Genomic DNA, 19,064 nt, shown 5'->3' on the forward strand with positions numbered 1-19,064 from the left:
AGGCAAGCAAAGCCTACTCTGGTACACAACGGACTAGACAAACGGGGAATCCCGGGACATTTACAAAATGTCTTTGTGTTAGTTTAACAGACCCGTTTCATGTTAAATGATAGGAACAGACTTGGACCGGATGTAGCTGGGCATAATGTTTTATCTTGAACTTTAACCTCTGATGCTTTTTTAGTTGTGTAAATGATTGCCCTTCAACAAGTAAAATATTACCAGAGGCCACCACCAGAGGGGGTGATGAGGAGAGGGCCTCAGTGTTGTTTCTCTATTGCTAGTCGAGAAAATGGGTTGGGAGCATCGACTGTACATAGAGGTTGGGGCTAAGGCCCCAAACTGCTTTCTCCTAAACTCTGAAGTATGTGTTGTCTGTCTGCATGGTAACCGAACACCACTAATACTGCTACACCAGATGTCCTTGGAGGCAAGGCAGTCTTCAGCTGTGAAAAAGTATTTGTAATTAGCCATTCAAAAACACATCTGTCGCGTCAAGATAATTATCCTGGAGGATTAGACTCTTGCTTTGCGCTGCAGATGATAGTGTTGGCTGACAACAGCACACACCAGCCATGTGTCATTATGAACATCCTGTCGTTGCTAGCTGGCGTATTTAGCCCTTATAATGATGCACACATATCACTTAGCCTCATGATTAGTGAAAGGATGTGGTACCCTGTCACTTAGCAAAAAGTGAGAGTGAATGGAATGCTCGTGATCAATTATATATGTTTCTCATCTATTTGACAGGACTAATAAATCAGGAACAATGAATCAAGATCAATCAATGAGCCATACCTTTCCTGAGGCGTGATGAGTCCATGGTGCCGATGGTGTTGCTCCTCAGGGCCTTGTTCCCGGCGCTGGTGGGCACGCAGTAGTTCCCATCCGTCTCCGACATGGAGCGCGGCACGCAGTATGTGTCCGTGGGCGAACGCTCCGCGGGGAGCGGCGGGTGCCCCGGGGTCAGGGAGCTGAGGGAGGGCTTGGGGGGCCGGGGCGGAGGCATCCCATCCCCACCCTCAGACCCACCACTCGCTGGACCTCGAGGCACCTGATAGGTACAGTTACTGCCTGATGTGGGAGGAATATCGTAGCTAACCGACAGGTTCCTCATCTGAGTCTCCATGGAGGGCTTCCGCGAGGGCGTGTTGAAGACATAGAGCTCCGGGGCGTCGCCGTCGACCGGGACGGGGGGCGAGGAGGCGGAGGCCGACTTGGGAAGGAGCACAGTGTCCTGGGAGTAGGAGCGGGGGAGGTGGTAGAGGCTGGAGGAGAGGTCGCCTCCGCGGGAAGGCGGAGAGTCATAGATGGAGGAGGCAGAGGAGGGGTGAGGGGGCAGGACAGAGGAGAAGAAGCCGTTGGCGTGCTTAGAGGAGGAGCTAGTGGAGGTTGGCGTGCGGTGGGCGGGGACGTTGTCGTTCAGGTCCGTCTCTGACGAGGTTGACTTGGAACACTCGGCGTGGGCTCTGTGGCAACGGCACAGATATAAACATCAGAAGGCTGAATGGTGTGTGAACATTTCACACACACACTTTAACATAGATTAGTGATATGGGTTACAGCAACAGAACCACCAATAACTCCTATTGAGGTCCACTGGATATGTTGTTGAACAGATCTTATTGAGTTGTCGCTTCAGTATAATGATCCATGTTTCATCCTGTGGATCATTTCAAAACATGCAGGGTCAAACACTGCATTGTCCTTTGCCAAAGGTCTATTTACATATTAAGCTATTCTGGATCATTCCTCACTTCCCTGTGAGAACAGCCAGGAGCTGCATTTTGGATTCATGATCACTTCTCAAACACATCAATCCCAGAGGTAAGTGCTGGGTTAGTTTTGTGTGTATTTACAGTGTGTGTGTGTGTGTCTACATGTATATGTGCATGTTTATGAACCTGTGTGACTTTGTGCACAAGTGTGTATGCATGCGTGTGTGTGTCACTCCACACTAGACAGGCTGCTCCAGACTCACTGATTAACCTGAGGAGGAGAAGGAGCCCCTTTGCTCTCACACTCCTCCAGGAGGAGGTACTCCTGGGGGAGAGGAGTCACAGAGCTACACCACCACACACAGAGAGGAGGAGGAGAACCACATCAACAAGAGAGAAGAGGCACTGAAATATGGACAACATAGACAATAAAAGAGACCTACTAAAGCACACAACCTACTAAAGCACACAACCTACTAAAGCACACAACCTACTAAAGCACACAAGAGGGCGAGAGAGGGCGGGAGAGGAGAGCGAGGGAGGAGAGCGAGAGAGGGCGGGCGGGCGGGCTGGGGAGGAGAGCGAGAGAGGGCGGGCGGGCGGGAGAGGAGAGCGAGAGAGGGCGGGCGGGCGGGCTGGCTGGGGAGGAGAGCGAGAGAGGGAGGGCGGGCGGGCTGGGGAGGAGAGCGAGAGAGGGAGGGCGGGCGGGGAGGAGAGCGAGAGAGGGCGGGCGGGGAGGAGAGCGAGAGAGGGCGGGCGGGGGAGGAGAGCGAGAGAGGAGGGCGGGGGGAGAGAGCGAGAGAGAGGAGGCGAGAGAGGGGGCGGGAGAGAGCGAGAGAGGAGGGCGGGGGAGGAGAGCGAGAGAGGAGGGCGGGGAGGAGCGAGAGAGGAGGGCGGGGGAGGAGAGCGAGAGAGGAGGGCGGGGGAGGAGAGCGGGGAGAGAGGAGAGCGAGAGAGGGCGGGCGGGGGAGGAGAGCGAGAGAGGGCGGGGCGAGAGAACGAGAGAGGAGGGCGGGGGGAGGAGAGCGAGAGAGGAGAGCGAGAGAGGCGGGCGGGGGGGAGGCGGGCGGGGGGAGCGAGAGAGGGCGGCGGGGGGGAGGAGAGCGAGAGAGGGCGGGGGAGGGGGAGAGAGAGGGCGGGGGGGAGGGGGAGAGCGAGAGAGGGCGGGCGGGGGAGGGGGAGAGCGAGAGAGGGCGGGCGGGGAGGGGGAGAGCGAGAGAGGGCGGGCGGGGAGGGGAGAGCGAGAGAGGGCGGGCGGGGGAGGGGGAGAGAGAGAGAGGGCGGGGGGGAGAGGGGAGAGAGCGAGAGAGGGCGGGCGGGGAGGAGGAGAGCGTGAGAGGGCGGGCGGGAGGAGGGAGAGCGAGAGCGAGAGGGCGGGCGGGGGGGGAGGAGAGCGTGAGAGGGCGGGGGGGGAGGAGAGCGAGAGAGCGGGGGGGCGAGAGAGAGGGCGGGCGGGGGGAGGAGAGCGAGAGAGGGCGGGCGGGGGGGAGGAGAGCGAGAGAGGGCGGGCGGGGAGGGAGGAGAGCGAGAGAGGCGGGCGGGGGAGGGAGGAGAGCGAGAGAGAGAGGCGGGGAGGGGGAGGCGGAGGAGCGGCGAGAGGGGAGGAGAGCGGGAGGGCGGGGGAGGAGAGCGTGAGAGAGGGGCGGGAGGAGAGAGCGAGAGGAAGCGAGAGGGGGGGGGAGCGAGAGAGGAGGGCGGGGAGGAGAGCGAGAGAGGAGGGCGGGGGGGAGAGCGAGAGAGGGCGGGCGGGGAGGGAGGAGGAGAGAGAGGGCGGGCGGGGGAGGGAGGAGAGCGAGAGAGAGAGGGGCGGGGAGGGAGGAGAGCGAGAGAGGCGGGGAGGAGAGCGAGAGAGGGCGGGGGAGGAGAGCGAGAGAGGGGGCGGGGGAGGAGAGCGAGAGAGGGCGGGCGAGGAGAGCGAGAGAGGGCGGGCGGGGGAGGGAGGAGAGCGAGAGAGGGCGGGCGGGGGAGGGAGGAGAGCGAGAGAGGGCGGGGGGGGAGGAGAGGAGAGCGAGAGAGGGCGGGGGAGGAGAGCGAGAGGAGGGGGGGGGAGGAGAGCGAGAGAGGGCGGGAGGAGAGAGAGCGAGAGAGGAGGCGAGAGCGAGAGGGGGAGGGAGGAGAGCGAGAGAGGGCGGGCGGGGGAGGGAGGAGAGCGAGAGAGGGCGGGCGGGAGGAGGAGAGCGAGAGAGGAGGGCGGGGAGGAGGAGAGCGAGAGAGGGAAAGGGAGGAGGAGAGCGAGAGAGGAGGGGGGGGGAGGAGAGCGAGAGAGGGCGGGCGGGGGAGGAGAGCGAGAGAGGGCGGGCGGAGGGAGGAGAGCGAGAGAGGGCGGGCGGACGGGGGGAGGAGAGCGAGAGAGGGCGGGCGGGGGGAGGAGAGCGAGAGAGGGCGGGCGGAGGGGGAGGAGAGCGAGAGAGGCGAAAGGGACGGGGGAGGAGAGCGAGAGAGGGCGGGCGGACGGGGAGGAGAGCGAGAGAGGGCGGCGGACGGGGAGGAGAGCGAGAGAGGGCGGGGCGGACGGGGGAGAGAGCGAGAGAGGGCGGGCGGACGGGGAGGAGAGCGAGAGAGGGCGGGCGGACGGGGAGGAGAGCGAGAGAGGGCGGGCGGACGGGGAGGAGAGCGAGAGAGGGCGGGCGGACGGGGGAGGAGAGCGAGAGAGGGCGGGCGGACGGGGGAGAGAGAGCGAGAGAGGGCGGGCGGACGGGGAGGAGAGCGAGAGAGGGCGGGCGGACGGGGGAGGAGAGCGAGAGAGGGCGGGCGGACGGGGGAGGAGAGCGAGAGAGGGCGGGCGGGCGGGGGAGGAGAGCGAGAGAGGGCGGGCGGGGGAGGAGAGCGAGAGAGGGCGGGCGGGGTGGGGAGAGCGAGAGAGGGAGGGCGGGCGGGTGGGGGAGGAGAGCGAGAGAGGGAGGGCGGGCGGGGTGGGGAGGAGAGCGAGAGAGGGAGGGCGGGCGGGGTGGGGAGGACATATGTGTGCACAAAAGCTATGCTTAGCCGAGTGTCTCAAATTTGTATACCCATAGTCGAATTCTTTCAAGCTTGAACTACAACTGACAGAACATCTGCAATTTAGAAGCCAGTCCAGGTATTCATAAAAGCACCTCGGAGTAGAAGGCTGTAGTAAACTAGTTATGGAAGTAAAGAGCACCTGCCTAAGGGTAATGAAGCACATGATCTCCTGAATATAATATAGCAGATCTGAGTGCTGATGTGGTGTGCATATTTTTTGCCTGTCGGGGGGTGAGGCAAAACAACCCCGTTCTGGGTTATAATCCAAAACAAACCCAGTGACCAATTTTGAGCATTTTGGTGTGATGATCGGCAATGTCTCAACTAGAGCATTGGAGGGATGGGGGTGCAGTAGTGCAGTCAATTTAACTACCAGAAGAATACCGCCAGCCCGTCTCCCTTCCTGTGCTCTGTTATGTAACCTCCTGGAGTGACAGAGGAGAGAGGTGTTTTACTACAGGGGCTCAAGTGATATGCAGCATGGCTTCTTTGCTGTCTGACCCTCATCTACCCCGATGGGAACTGGATGGAAAACCTGGACTATTCTCTTTATAGTGCATTACTTGTGTCTTACTGTACATTGGGTTAGTGGTCCAGAAGTTGTGACATCTGGGACACAGTCTTGGGGCTGGTTGACTGGGGCAGACTGAATGGATGAACTGCTAGCTAGCTTCCCCTGACCAGGTTGTTTTATATCTGGAAAGCAAAACTCTGTGGCTGGCGGTCTATAGTGAAACCATAGAAATCAACAGCATAGATATTTTATACGTCTCAATGTTTTATGGAATGTTGGAAGTGTTGTTTCCCCATCATGCTTTGCTACCAATTTGTAAGTCGCTCTGGATAAGAGCGTCTGCTAAATGACTTAAATGTAAATGTAAATGAGAGCGAGAGAGGGAGGGCGGGCGGGGTGGGGAGGAGAGCGAGAGAGGGAGGGCGGGCGGGGTGGGGAGGAGAGCGAGAGAGGGAGGGCGGGCGGGGTGGGAGAGCGAGAGAGGGAGGGCGGGCGGGGAGGAGAGCGAGAGAGGGAGGGCGGGGGGAGGAGGGCGGGGGAGGAGGGCGAGAGAGGAGGGCGGGGAGGAGAGCGAGAGAGGAGGGCGGGGAGGAGAGCGAGAGAGGAGGGCGGGGGAGGAGAGCGAGAGAGGAGAGCGAGAGAGGCGGGCGGGGGGAGAGCGAGAGAGGGCGGGCGGGGGAGGAGAGCGAGAGAGGGCGGGCGGGGGGGGGGAGAGCGAGAGAGGGCGGGCGGGGGGGAGGAGAGCGTGAGAGGGCGGGCGGGGGAGGGGGAGAGCGAGAGAGGGCGGGCGGGGGGGGAGGAGAGCGTGAGAGGGCGGGCGGGGGGAGGGGGAGAGCGTGAGAGGGCGGGCGGGGGGGGGAGGAGAGCGTGAGAGGGCGGGGCGGGGGGGAGAGCGAGAGAGGCGGGCGGGGGGAGCGAGAGAGGGCGGGCGGGGGAGGGGGAGAGCGAGAGAGGGCGGGCGGGCGGGGAGGGGGAGAGCGAGAGAGGGCGGGCGGGGGGGAGGAGAGCGTGAGAGGGCGGGCGGGGGAGGGGGAGAGCGTGAGAGGGCGGCGGGGGAGGAGAGCGTGAGAGAGCGGGCGGGAGGAGAGCGAGAGAGGAGGGCGGGGGGAGCGAGAGAGGGCGGGCGGGGGGGAGAGCGAGAGAGGGCGGGCGGGGGAGGAGAGCGAGAGAGGGCGGACGGGGAGGGAGGAGAGCGAGAGAGAGCGGGCGGGGGGGGGAGGAGAGCGAGAGAGGGCGGGCGGGCGGGGGAGGAGAGCGAGAGAGGGCGGGCGGGCGGGGGGGAGAGAGCGAGAGAGGGCGGGGGCGGGGAGGAGGAGCGAGAGAGGGCGGGCGGGCGGGGGAGGAGAGCGAGAGAGGCGGGCGGGCGGGGGAGGAGAGCGAGAGAGGGCGGGCGGGCGGGGGAGGAGAGCGAGAGAGGGCGGGCGGGCGGGGAGGAGAGCGAGAGAGGGCGGGCGGGCGGGGGAGGAGAGCGAGAGAGGGCGGGCGGGCGGGGAGGAGAGCGAGAGAGGGCGGGGGAGGGGTCGAGCAAGAGGGCGGGGGAGGGGTCGAGCAAGAGGGCGGGGGGAGCAGTGCGGGGTGAGGCTAAAGACACCATACTTCATATAAAAAATACAAACGAGAGTGACAAACCTAAAGTACATTCTAACTGGAGACAGATGGAGATGAGATGTCAGAGAAACACAGAGGGAAATGTCACAACACCTCTCCACTCTGTACTGATGGCAGCGCTGCCCTGTCACATCATGGACCCCACACCCACCTGTTGGGCTCTGGCTTCTTGCTCTCACAGTTGACCAGCCACAGGTAGTCCTGGGGTTCGTCCAGGCTGGACTCAGAGTCCAGGTGGCGCACGCTGACCGGCTGGTAGGGAGGAGGCACGTTGGTCAGCATGGCCGGAGGACCCCCCAGGCCAGGGTGAGGGGGCGTGTCCACCACAGAGCCACCGCTGGCCGCCTGGTGGGCAGCCTTTGCCGCTTCTGTGGGGAAAAAAGGGGAGGGAGGGAGAAGAGGGGAGACAGTCAGAACATATGTACATTGTACACCGGAGTTAGGACAATGTTGAGAATGCTGCCATGCACAACAGTTATTTCCGAAACGTACATGTTCTGTTGTGATATTATAGGTGTTTGTATGGTTAGATTTCTGACTTGTTTGTGTACAGAAAACAGTATAATGTTCTATAAAAGCACTACAGAGTAGTGGGAATAGTATACCGAACACATGACTGAGATACCGCAAGATACAGCAGTACAAAACAGGTGATGAGTCAGACTTGAAGGACACATTGTACGTACACAGGCATGCATGCGCACTCTCTCACACACACACAAACACACACGCGTATGTGAACCACGCAAACACCGACTTTCACTAGACTGTCAAGTCTTCACAATCAATGATTACCCATGAGAAGTACAACCATTAAATGAAAATGTACCATTACATGAACATTACAGTTTGATGGGATCTACTGAGGAAAATAAACCCAAATGCTTCCTTCCTTCCTACAGCTGTTGTATCTGCCAATGTTATTCACACCATTAATACTCAGCTATATTCTTATCCAAATCTATGTTTTGCCTTTTGAATCCCAAACATGGTCAGACAGCATTTCCTCAAGGTCTGTGTGGAGACGACTGTGCTTGGTTGGGCTCTATTCATAATGTATTCTCTCTGCCTGCATTACTCCCCACCTACACTTCTCAGTGTACGCACACCGTCTTTGAGTGGCTCCCTAAGTGCTCAAGCTCAAGGATGCGCACCCTGAGATGACAGCTGCTCTCTGAATCTTTACTCTCTCCCTCTCGTCCCATCCCGCTCTTCCTCTCCTCCACTGTTTTCTCTTGTACACCCTCTCGCTCAATCGCGCACCAATCAGTCACTATTCTCCTGCTTTATCCTGTACACTCTCCTTCTCGCCCTCAATCACTCCCTATACATAGCATCCCTTCATCTCTCCGGTCTCTTCTCCCCATTCCCCTCTTCAGTTCTCTCCCCTCCTACTCTCACTACTATACTGCTTTATACACCATCATTCACTCTCTCCATCCCCTTGTTTGTCTGTTTTATGTGCTGATTCACCCAGGCAGCAGGAAAATCCCTTTCCTCCTTAATCTCCCCCTCCCACACCGCTGGGCTCCAGCCCCGCTGCTCCAGCCCCGCTGCTCCAGCCCCCTCCACTCGCTGACATTTCCCCAGCCACGGTGCACCTTCGCCTGGGCGCGGGAGTGGGCTGAACTGTCCCCTCTTTGTTTGTGCTGTATGATCAGCGAGCGAGACTTCGCGAGGCACAGAGAGCAGTAGCCAAGGCAATATGAGAGCCACACCGCTCGACCACAGAAGTCTGCATGGGTATTAAGACAAACTTGCTGCTTGAAACTATAATAAACTCAACATTCCAAAATGGCCCCATAGATACGTTGTGGTTGAAGTTACACTAGAGCAGGGAGGGTAGGATACAGCCACAACACTGAGGAAGGAGTGAAGCTGACCTTGTTGGATACATGGTCGCCCCGTTGTCATAGATGTAGTGGGTACTGCTGATATCATAGTCCAGGTCATTTCTCCTCAACTAGGGCCTCTAACATTCTGATTAAACCCACATGCATTACAATAGTGAGTTTAGATTATAGGGTACATTTCTGCAACTCAACCACGGCCTAAAATTAACACGCACCAGCTGCAAAATGCAGGTAGATTTTGGCATTGGTTTTGTTTCCTAGCTAGTAAATGAATCGCACAAAGTGAAAGAACTACAAATCATATATAAGCCTATACCACCTCTTCTGCAACACTGCCTGGGCTGGAGGCTGTGCACACCTGAAGAGTGAAATATTCATTTTTAGAAGCGCTACGCACAGGCATAAAGTCTCATTTACAGAAAAATGTCAGTCTACTGATGCGAGACTTTGTCCTTGTGTTTTTTGGCCATTTACATTGTTTTGTTCACAAGGTTGTTTTTCTATGTTTGGGTTTCAACAGCTAGAGAGGACAAGACACTCTCTTACTAGTCAGACTCAATCTCACAGGCACAAACATGACTGGATTTGCGTTTCCACGGTAACCCCCGCTCTTAAAGGGACAGGTTAACATCGGTTTCATCTGTGATAGTTTTGTTAAAAATGTAATTAAATTTACCACATTACTTCTTACTAGTAATAAATGTATTGTTTTAGAAACATTACAAAGCATGCTCATCCGTTTTGAGTGGCTGGTAGATTTTTCAATATAAAAATAATTTTAGGCCCTGAACTCGACAGTACCTCCCATGTCAGCTGAGAGGGAAGTTCAGGTCCGGAGGCACCTGTATGTGGCCCCCACTGATGACGGTGGGAATGGACGTAGAAAGGGGAACTCTAGATAAACCACAATTCCGGTTTGGTGGGCCCCACTCACTCGCTTTTCCCTGAGTAAGCGCACGCGTGCAAACGTAGTAACGAATGTGAGAGAACAAATGAGAGGAAGAACAAATGAGTGACAGAAAGACCGCGAGAGAAAACAAATGAGCAACTGAGAAAGGGGGAACAATAAAGGTAGAGAAGGAGAGAAAGTGGCAGTGGGGCTCAGCTTAGGGGGGCGGCACAATGCTTTAATTATACAGTACAGGGAAACATGTGGTAACGTGAACCCACCTGAAGACACGGCTCATTAGGCCTCATTAAGCCTGTGCTGGAAACAAAGGCCGCTTGGCACACAGTGTCCAAACCTACACTACACCAGGATATAATCATTATGTGAGAATAATATGTGTGGGGAAAGACTACCGTTTCCTCATGCATATCACTGTTCTGTTGCATTTCTGCCTTTCTCTCTGTATAGACACATCTCAGAGTTCCTCTCGTGTGTGCGTGCCTGCGCAGGGATGTGTGTAGCATCATTACCGTCGTCCGTGGGGTTGAAGCCGCAGATGTCACAGATGTAGCGGACCCACTTGTTCATGTCGTCCTCCGTGTCGGCCACCAGGTAGAAGACGCGGTCGATGGTCTTGATGTCGAAGATGAAGCTGTGCTCCAGGTCCTTCTTGTTGAACGTGAGCCCTGCGTCCACCTGTGGGGGGCATGTAGCTGTACCATTACCAACCACATAACAGTAGGGCTTAGCATTAGCACGTAGCATAACAAACAATAGGGGTAACAATATCCGTTGTAGCCACAGTCAATGTCATTACTGTTATAACTGCCTTTTAGCAGTATTAGCTAGTGGTACTGTAGCATTACTAGGACCATTAGTTTTCCCTGATCACATGACCTGACAAAAGGTATTACATAACTAGGGTCCAGATTAACAAACTCTGGGCCCTAATCAGCCGTAGCATAAGTAGCGTTTCACCTGTTCACACAGGTTGAGGTCGATCACGCGGATGGGCTTCTTGGCGTGATCATTCTTGTAGTACTCCAGCACGTCTGGGTCGCCCGAGAGACGGCCGCTGCGGAGAACAAACCACCGCTTCTTCCATGCCTGCAGAGAGACGGGAGACATTTTAATGTTGATGATCTGTTCACATATCATCCCTTACTTAAAAATTCCACAACAACCCACATGAAGACTTCACAACAACCCACATTTTTGGGCATGGCCTTGTCCTAGAGTGGCTCAGGGGACTAGAGAAGAGCGAGAGAGAGAAAGAGGGACAGAGAGAGACGGACCGAGAGAGAAAGGTCACTGTGTTCGCTCATACGGCTCCATTCCTGGCTGACCAAAGGACAGCGGCTTTGTTTTTCCACCCTGGCCTCTCGTGTGCTTCTTTCTAAGTCTCCCTCTAGCTATCCCTCCCTCTCCATCTATCGCTCTTTCCTCTGGTCCTGTAAGCCACACAAGGACAGGCCTGTGTTCAAAATTCACCCACTCTCCCCCTCTCCTTATATCCCAATCCATCCCTCTACAGCTTCTCCATCTCTCTCCTCTGAGCCCCACTAGGACAGACATGCCAGAACTGTGTGTCTGGAACACCCAGAGCCAACAGTCACCACAGACAGACATAGTTTGGTCTGGTTAGGTCTAGTAGCCCGACTGCGGAAGAGCACAACCAACCACTCTAAAAAGGACCACAGGCAATTAGGATTTTACAATAGGATTTGTCTATGAGACACAGGTTCCATCCGAAATGGCACCTTATTCCCTATATAGTGCCAAACTTTTAACCAGGGCCTATAGGGAATAGGGTTCCATTTGGTACACAACCACAGAGCTTCCAAGGCAGATAGGGTGTAAACACAGGGCACAAGACCCAGACAATGGGATATAGCATAGAAAAATTATCCAAATAGAAACCCATTCTATTTCTATGGCAGACTTAAGACTGTGGGATGGATAGGGTTGACACTGTGGAGTGGTTTAGTTTTAGTTGCACAAAGGCACTAAGAATAAATCCCGGGTGTCAATGACCGTCAGGCACTACCATCCGAAAGTCAGGCAGAGGAGGGAACGAGACAGAACCAAGTGAGATGCCTAAACAGGAGTCTGCTGACTAATGCTTATTTTTTACAAATGAGGCCCGGCCCATCTAGATGTCTTGTCACCTAAACTGTGTAGCTTAAACTTATAAAGGTGGTTAACTTGTTCAATGAAACCTGCTCCCTGAACTAGGAGAAGCTAACTCAAGGATAAGAGGGGCTAAAAAGCACATGATGAAAACAAACTGTGGCTAATTGCTATGAGCCACCAACTCTGATTCGCTGAGTCACTTATGCTAAGCTTGAGTTTTTTGGAAGGATTCATTCCCAGATTGCAGCTTTAATTGTGCTTAATCACTCCGCTTCAGGTTGAGCAATATTGTTGAGCGAAATAGTCTCTGCCTATTAATGGACACTTGATAGAGGTATTGAATATTGAACAGTGAAATTGGATACAAAAGATGACATAACAGAAAACAAATGCTATTCATGGAATTTCAAACAAGGAAGGGAAACCAAACCAGTAGAAAAACAACTCCCCTTGGAGATCAGAGCCCTGGCCTCACCCAAGCACAGCCAGCAATGGCCTGTGAAGAATGCAAACTAAAAGCTTTGTTGTTGTTTTTTCGGGTTAAGATTTTAACCAGATTAACAATGCTGTGTGTTTTCTTTCACCCTCCCTTCAATTCTTTTTCCATCCACAGAGTTCCCTTTGTTAGCGGGCCAAGCTCTGAGTAGGGACGAACAGCCAGGAGGAGAGGAGAGAGAACTCCGGGTGGGAAGAGCATCGTCCTGCTGTCCTACTCTGTCAACAGGAGAGTCGACCCTGGAGAAATAAATAGGCTGGCTGAAGGAGGAACTTTACATGGGCGGGCGAGCGGGCACACGCGCACACACACACGTATGCAGCCGTGCACGGCAGAAACGCAAACACAGAGAAATGCACGTTCACACACACTTCGAAATTCTAATAGACCTACATTCATGGCACAACCCTGCAAAAAACCCTAAACACTCCTTACAGTCATGAAGTAAACATGCCGACGCAGGGTTCAAGAGGTCTGCTTGACCCCGCCCTGCTCCCACACAGTATTACTCCGCCCTAAAATATCAACATTTAATAATCACTGTTTATTCAACCATAAAACATGAACAACCAAAAACAGCCTCTAGATATCAATACACAGAGCAATAAACTCTGTGTAGAACTGGTCCTGTGCAGCATGAACAGCAGCCTAACCTAACCCAAGCAGCACACATTAGCATGTTGTTGATGTGCTGCTCTGTTGCGGTCAGACAAAAGAAGGGCGACCCCTCTCGTACATGACAAAGCACTCTGGGCTCAGGTTACCCTGTGGGGACACAGACAGGGCCATGGGGTGAGGTTACACTGGGGCGGGAGAGAAAGAGCGAGAGGTTAGGCCAGGCCTGGGTCGTGTTCATTTTTGCTAAGCATTTCTTATTGGACAAGCTCAGGTAGTAGTCCCTTCCCGTTTCAGTACTTTTTCTACCGTTTGGTGCCTAATGAAAACAACCCTGGTTTAAAACAGACATGGGGACATTTGTCAGATGCTCTTATCCAGAGCAACTTACAGGAGCAATTATGGTTAAGTGCCTTGCTCAAAGGCACGTCGACAGATCTTTCACCTAGTTGGCTTGGGGATTCGAACCAGAGACCTTTCAGTTACGAGCCCAACGCTCTTAGCCACTAGGCTACCTGCCACTCTGCTGCGGTCCATAGTACCAGCTGGTCTGACTAGTTTCAAAGGTGCTGGTTAAGAGCTTGTTGAAGAAGCCTTGTTTGAGTGGTGTTTCATTGCAGCTTCAATACGGAGTGAGTTTTGCAAGCCTACTTGATTCATGGGTGCTTTTCCCATATTAGCATGATAGTAGACAGTGTGTAGTGGTGCGAGGAAAACAGTCAGGGATGGAGAGCTGTGTGAGAACATGCGCAATGAGAATCACTCTCAAAAGCTCTTTCTCCACCGACCCACACACCCCATGTGGCCATTCCATTCATCACACCTCGACTCTAGTTAAAACTTAGCTGAATTGGTCCCTGTAAACCCCTGCCAGGTTCCTATCCAGTGAAACTGCACGCAACCAGAAATGCCATTGGTGTCTCCAGCCAGACAGCCAATGGCATCTCGCTGACACATACTTTCTATTGTCAGTGGAAAACAGGCCGAAAAGCTCTTCACAACAACCACACATGACAGTGAGTGATGCACACAGTAGCTGAATAGCAGCACTGTTAGACAGTAACTGTCCACAGACCTAGCCTGGTTCCAGATCAGTTTGTGTCATCTTGCCAACTCTTATGGCCCTTGTGACAATTACCATAAGAGATGGCAAGACAGCACAAACAGATTTGGAACCAGGCCAGCACAGACCTACCTTGTGCTATCGATCCTGAAAAGGCCAGCAGGGGCAATGAGGACTCAGTGCTGAACCCCTGTTACTGTCCTCTCCTCCATTGTAGTCAATGAGGCACAGAACAGTCAATAATCCAATAGTCCCCAAACTGATCTGAGAGCAGTCGTCACTGGTCACAGAACACAGCTAATCCAGGTTGATCTACTTCACAAGGCCCAAGACGATAGAGTAGATCTCAACTGATCACAAATCAGTCCTTACATACCAACCAACCAAACAATCCAAGTAGTAACCAAGTGTGTGTTGACTCCTCACTGTCCGGGGGAGTGGAGTGGGACTGGGTGGGACGAGACAGGAGGAGCCCCTGGTGCAGCAGCTGTCCCCCCCTCCTCCCTCTCTCCAAGCGCCCTCCCCTGCCCTCTGATAGGGTGTGATGCAGGAAGAGACCCATGTGCCCGCTCCAGCCAGACAGAGACACCATTGAGGGGACAACCGGGAGGGCTGGATGGGGGAATGCCATCCGAGTGGAGTCACACTGTTGCCATCAGGGCCCCACTGACCCAGAGACAAAGACAGAGAGGAGAAGGGGGAGAGATGGAGTGTCCGAGAGGGAGATGGATGAACAGTATAGAGAGAAGAGAGAGAGGTAAAGGAGGAAGACAAGAGTGAGTGAGAATGAAGGAAAGAGGGAGCGAGAAAGCTAATACAATATACTTGAAGCACTTTACCACATTGGGGGTTTCTCCTCCATTGAAGACTGGTTATGGGGTGTGGTGGGTGAATCAGAGTGACAGGGACAGACGTTAGGGAAGGGGGTAACAGTGGGTGGGGCACGGGGCTCTCAACCGCCACATTCCTGGCTATGGCCTTGGTCCTGCCCTCCTATCCAGAGAGCAGTGGCCTTTGTTGGGCTTGACTTTATCAAGCTGCCCCCTGGAATATCTGGAGCTCCAGGGCTTGAACCTTCTGCCTGATAGATAGGGGCCAAAAGGGGCCCAGAGTTTTAGAGATTCCCAACTACCTAATCGTCTGCCCATTCATATGTATTTACATACTGGAGTCTTGACATATCTACTGCTGTACATATGTAGTAGATATTGTGTAAATTCACGCAGTGCTATTTGGCTGATAATTGGATTTCTGCTGATATTTATAGATTTCCAGTGTTAAAAAAAAAAGATAGTTTACAATTTACTGCATTGTTAGGAGCTAGTAAACCATTCTCTGCATCTGCTACATCAGCTAAATTGTGTACGTGACCAGTAATCAATTGATTTGATTACTGTACCAACACTGACATACTGGGAAGTTGGCAACAATACCAACCCATCATACAGCATGATGTAGCCTAGCGTCTGGTTTATAATAGTGATCCACACAGATACAGATTAAAACCAAACACCAACCCATCATACAGCATGATGTAGCCTAGCGTCTGGTTTATAATAGTGATCCACACAGATACAGATTAAAACCAAACACCAACCCATCATACAGCATGATGTAGCCTAGCGTCTGGTTTATAATAGTGATCCACACAGATACAGATTAAAACCAAACACCAACCCATCATACAGCATGATGTAGCCTAGCGTCTGGTTTATAATAGTGATCCACACAGATACAGATTAAAACCAAACACCAACCCATCATACAGCATGATGTAGCCTAGCGTCTGGTTTATAATAGTGATCCACACAGATACAGATTAAAACCAAACACCAACCCATCATACAGCATGATGTAGCCTAGCGTCTGGTTTATAATAGTGATCCACACGGACCCCGATTAAAACCAAACACCAACCCATCATACAGCATGATGTAGCCTAGAGTCTGGTTTATAATAGTGATCCACACAGATACAGATTAAAACCAAACACCAACCCATCATACAGCATGATGTAGCCTAGCGTCTGGTTTATAATAGTGATCCACACAGATACAGATTAAAACCAAACACCAACCCATCATACAGCATGATGTAGCCTAGCGTCTGGTTTATAATAGTGATCCACACAGATACAGATTAAAACCAAACATCAACCCATCATACAGCATGATGTAGCCTAGCGTCTGGTTTATAATAGTGATCCACCCAGATACAGATTAAAACCACTCCTGTACTTAGTGTTTATAATGGAGAATCTTCTTTGAAAGCTATTTAAAGTAGTCCAGGCGTGGGCTTAATCTCTGTGCAACCGCCCTCGACTGTTCTAACATACAAACATCTATTACATAGTCTAACTGTGGCACCTCTCATAATAAACAACCAAATGATGATGTAATAGTGAAAGTGAACATTCCAGAAGGATAAGCGCACCAGCTGGTTGGGGAGTACCACCGGGCTCTAATCCTAATCAAAGAATGTTCTGGAAGGGGAAGAGAGAAGAAGAATGGGACATTATGCCGCCATTGAGGACAGTGATTAATGACAAGCTCCGGTACTGTAGCTATAAATGAGGCCAGACAGCTGGAGGAGCTGGCTGGTGTTTAACAACCGTGAGACGGCAGCACCTTGGAGTAGGACTGCTGCCGATCTAGGATCAGTTTCACCTTTTAGATAGATCTTAATGAATATGATTACATAGACAGGCCAGAGAGCTGGAGGAGCTGGCTGGTGTTTAACAACCGTGAGACGGCAGCACCTTGGAGTAGGACTGCTGCTGATCTAGGATCAGTTTCACCTTTTAGATAGATCTTAATGAATATAATTACATAGACAGGCCAGACCTGGATCCTCGATCAGCGTTCCTACTTTGAGAAACTATGTGAATATGGGCCCAGCAACATAATATTCAATATATTCTTTATCATTGCTAACTACATAGTAGCTTCTTCCTGCACTTATGAGGGATAATTCTATTGCAATTAAAAGGTTGCTAATGCACCTGAAGAGCCTTTAAGAGCACAGATGGCTACGGATGGTCCTCCAGGGTAGATAAATGGCACACTTAAGCACATCCATATACTTGACATATCTGATGGTTTGAGAGTTAAAGCTAGAATCCTTAATTGCACTACAATCATTTTTGGTCTTATAAATTAATGATATATACCCATTAACTTAGTTCAACTGTCATAACCCATCAGCACCCAGAATATCAGCTTGTTTTACTCCAATGTTTGTTAACTAAGTAAATGTAAACAAACAAGCCTCGAAACATGGTTAAAACTATCATTTTGATATCATGGCTGGTCGGTCTATGAATGAGACTTGTTCTATTTCTTTAGGTCCATTCCTTAACAAAACAGAGGCAGGTGGAGGCTTTATTGTTTCAAACAAATAGTTCAACTTTAAGCAAGGCAGGCCTTGGGCTTTTTGGGATGCCTGCCACAGTAGCATTTGGAGCAAAAGAGAGAACATATAGGACGGTGTTGTTCCTAGGATACCAGCGCCAGCGACTGACTAGCAGGCGAAAGGTGACGCTGAAGTCATTTGTAAGTGTGAAATGGGCCCTGGCTCGTGTGCCAACGAGGGCTAATGTGGCACAGCGTGTGCCCTGCTGGACCAATGGGCTGGAACAGCGGAGTCCAGTCCGTTTGGAGCAACAACAGGAGCCACATAGCCACTGCTAACCATAAGCTCTTGGGTTGGTCCTAATAGTGGAAACTGACAGTGTTTGGTTGGACATGTCAGGGATTTAGCCATGGTGCTAGTCTTGCGGGGGGAAATTAGCTGTCTATTATATAGCTGTTACAGCCAACTTTAGCTTGGTTGCTTCTTCATAAAGGGCCTACCTGCACATTGAACAGATATTCCCACATTGAGCCAGGTGGGGTGGTGAATGGTTCAGGGGGTGTGTTACGATGTCAGCAGCTCAACAAGGAGTACCACAGATTGGCCTCGTAATCAACGGACTCACCCAGGCATGAGCCAAGAACAGGAGATACACACAAAGAAGACCGAAAACAAACTTGGCACTGGAATCGGATATGCACTACAGTAAACCAGGAAATTAACTTGAAGGGTTTAATCGGTCTTGGTAAGTGTAGCGAACCAACGTAACACCACGAGACGAATCATAACCCACTGGGTTACATAACTGATTACAGAGGTTACTGGGGCTGTTTGTGTTGGAATTTGTGACCAGAGCCCAGCTGTCCCAACTACATATATAAACACACACAGCTGCTACCTTTGAGAGGAAAGACTAAGCCAGGCACGCTGGCTTGTGTTCAGTGTGTGTCAAACATGTCAGGGCAGAGTCCCAGGCCACCACCCCTCGTGCTGCTGGCACTGCCACCAACACAGGGTTACAGTGTGTCAGCTGCAGCAGTCTGCCTAGCTACAACACAGTCAGATAGTCACCTTCGCTGACAACAACCACCTCTCACCTCCTGCTCCATTATATTTAACACTGCAGGCCTATGCTGCCTAGTGACAAGTGAAAGCATGTGGGTTGGTACAATATGAAAACAAAAATCAAGGCCAAGTTTACATTCTTTTAAATGTTTTTGTCATTTAGCAGACCCTCATACAGAGCGACTTACTGTACATACAAGTCTCGTAAAAGGTAGATAATTACTGTTTTAAGGAAATAAGGTTGCAATTTACAAAGGCAATTGACCACTGAAAACGTTGCCTCACCTTTCAAAGTACATCAATTAAATGCATCGTAGTGGCCGAGACTCCGTTTCTGCAGGGGAGTGATGTCACTCACTATTGACACTATGGTAAACCCTAACCAACCTCAACCACATCAAAAGCCACTTTCCTCATTTCCCCATCTAGTCATTACCAGATGGATTGGGATTCCCTTCCTTCCCACTTCCCAGTGCTCCAGGGGCCAGAATAGGTCATACTGCCTCTGCCTAGACAATACTCTGGGAGGTGGAAACTGCATGAGGTCTAAAGGCACACGCCCTGAGGTTAGCTCTGAGGCTATTATGTTTGAGCGGCCAAGCTAATGGGTTAAGCAAGTGTCGTAGTGGAGAGTCAACCATTACCCCTCTGGTCCAGTGTTCTCTCCCTCTCTATCCATTTCTCTGGTTCAAAACAAGAGCATATGTTAGCTTCTCCATCCATTTAAAGTTACGTTTTTACGGTCTCTCTCCTACA

The 19,064-nt window shown here is 52.4% G+C and overlaps 1 protein-coding gene across 1 annotated transcript in view; it reads right to left on the minus strand.

The window, feature by feature from the left end:
• Positions 1-19,064, minus strand: part of LOC115121887 (GRB2-associated-binding protein 1-like) — an 85,544-nt gene that overhangs the window by 11,464 nt on the left and 55,016 nt on the right. Inside the window, exons 3-6 of the mRNA XM_065003324.1 lie at positions 10,564-10,692; positions 10,116-10,281; positions 6,995-7,211; positions 802-1,472 (exon numbers count right to left, since the gene is read on the minus strand). Of these exons, the coding sequence (XP_064859396.1) occupies positions 802-1,472; positions 6,995-7,211; positions 10,116-10,281; positions 10,564-10,692 (1,183 nt within the window). The remainder of the gene's footprint in view (positions 1-801; positions 1,473-6,994; positions 7,212-10,115; positions 10,282-10,563; positions 10,693-19,064) is intronic.

The sequence above is a fragment of the Oncorhynchus nerka genome, linkage group LG18, assembly GCF_034236695.1.
Source record: "Oncorhynchus nerka isolate Pitt River linkage group LG18, Oner_Uvic_2.0, whole genome shotgun sequence".
NCBI lineage: Eukaryota > Metazoa > Chordata > Actinopteri > Salmoniformes > Salmonidae > Oncorhynchus > Oncorhynchus nerka.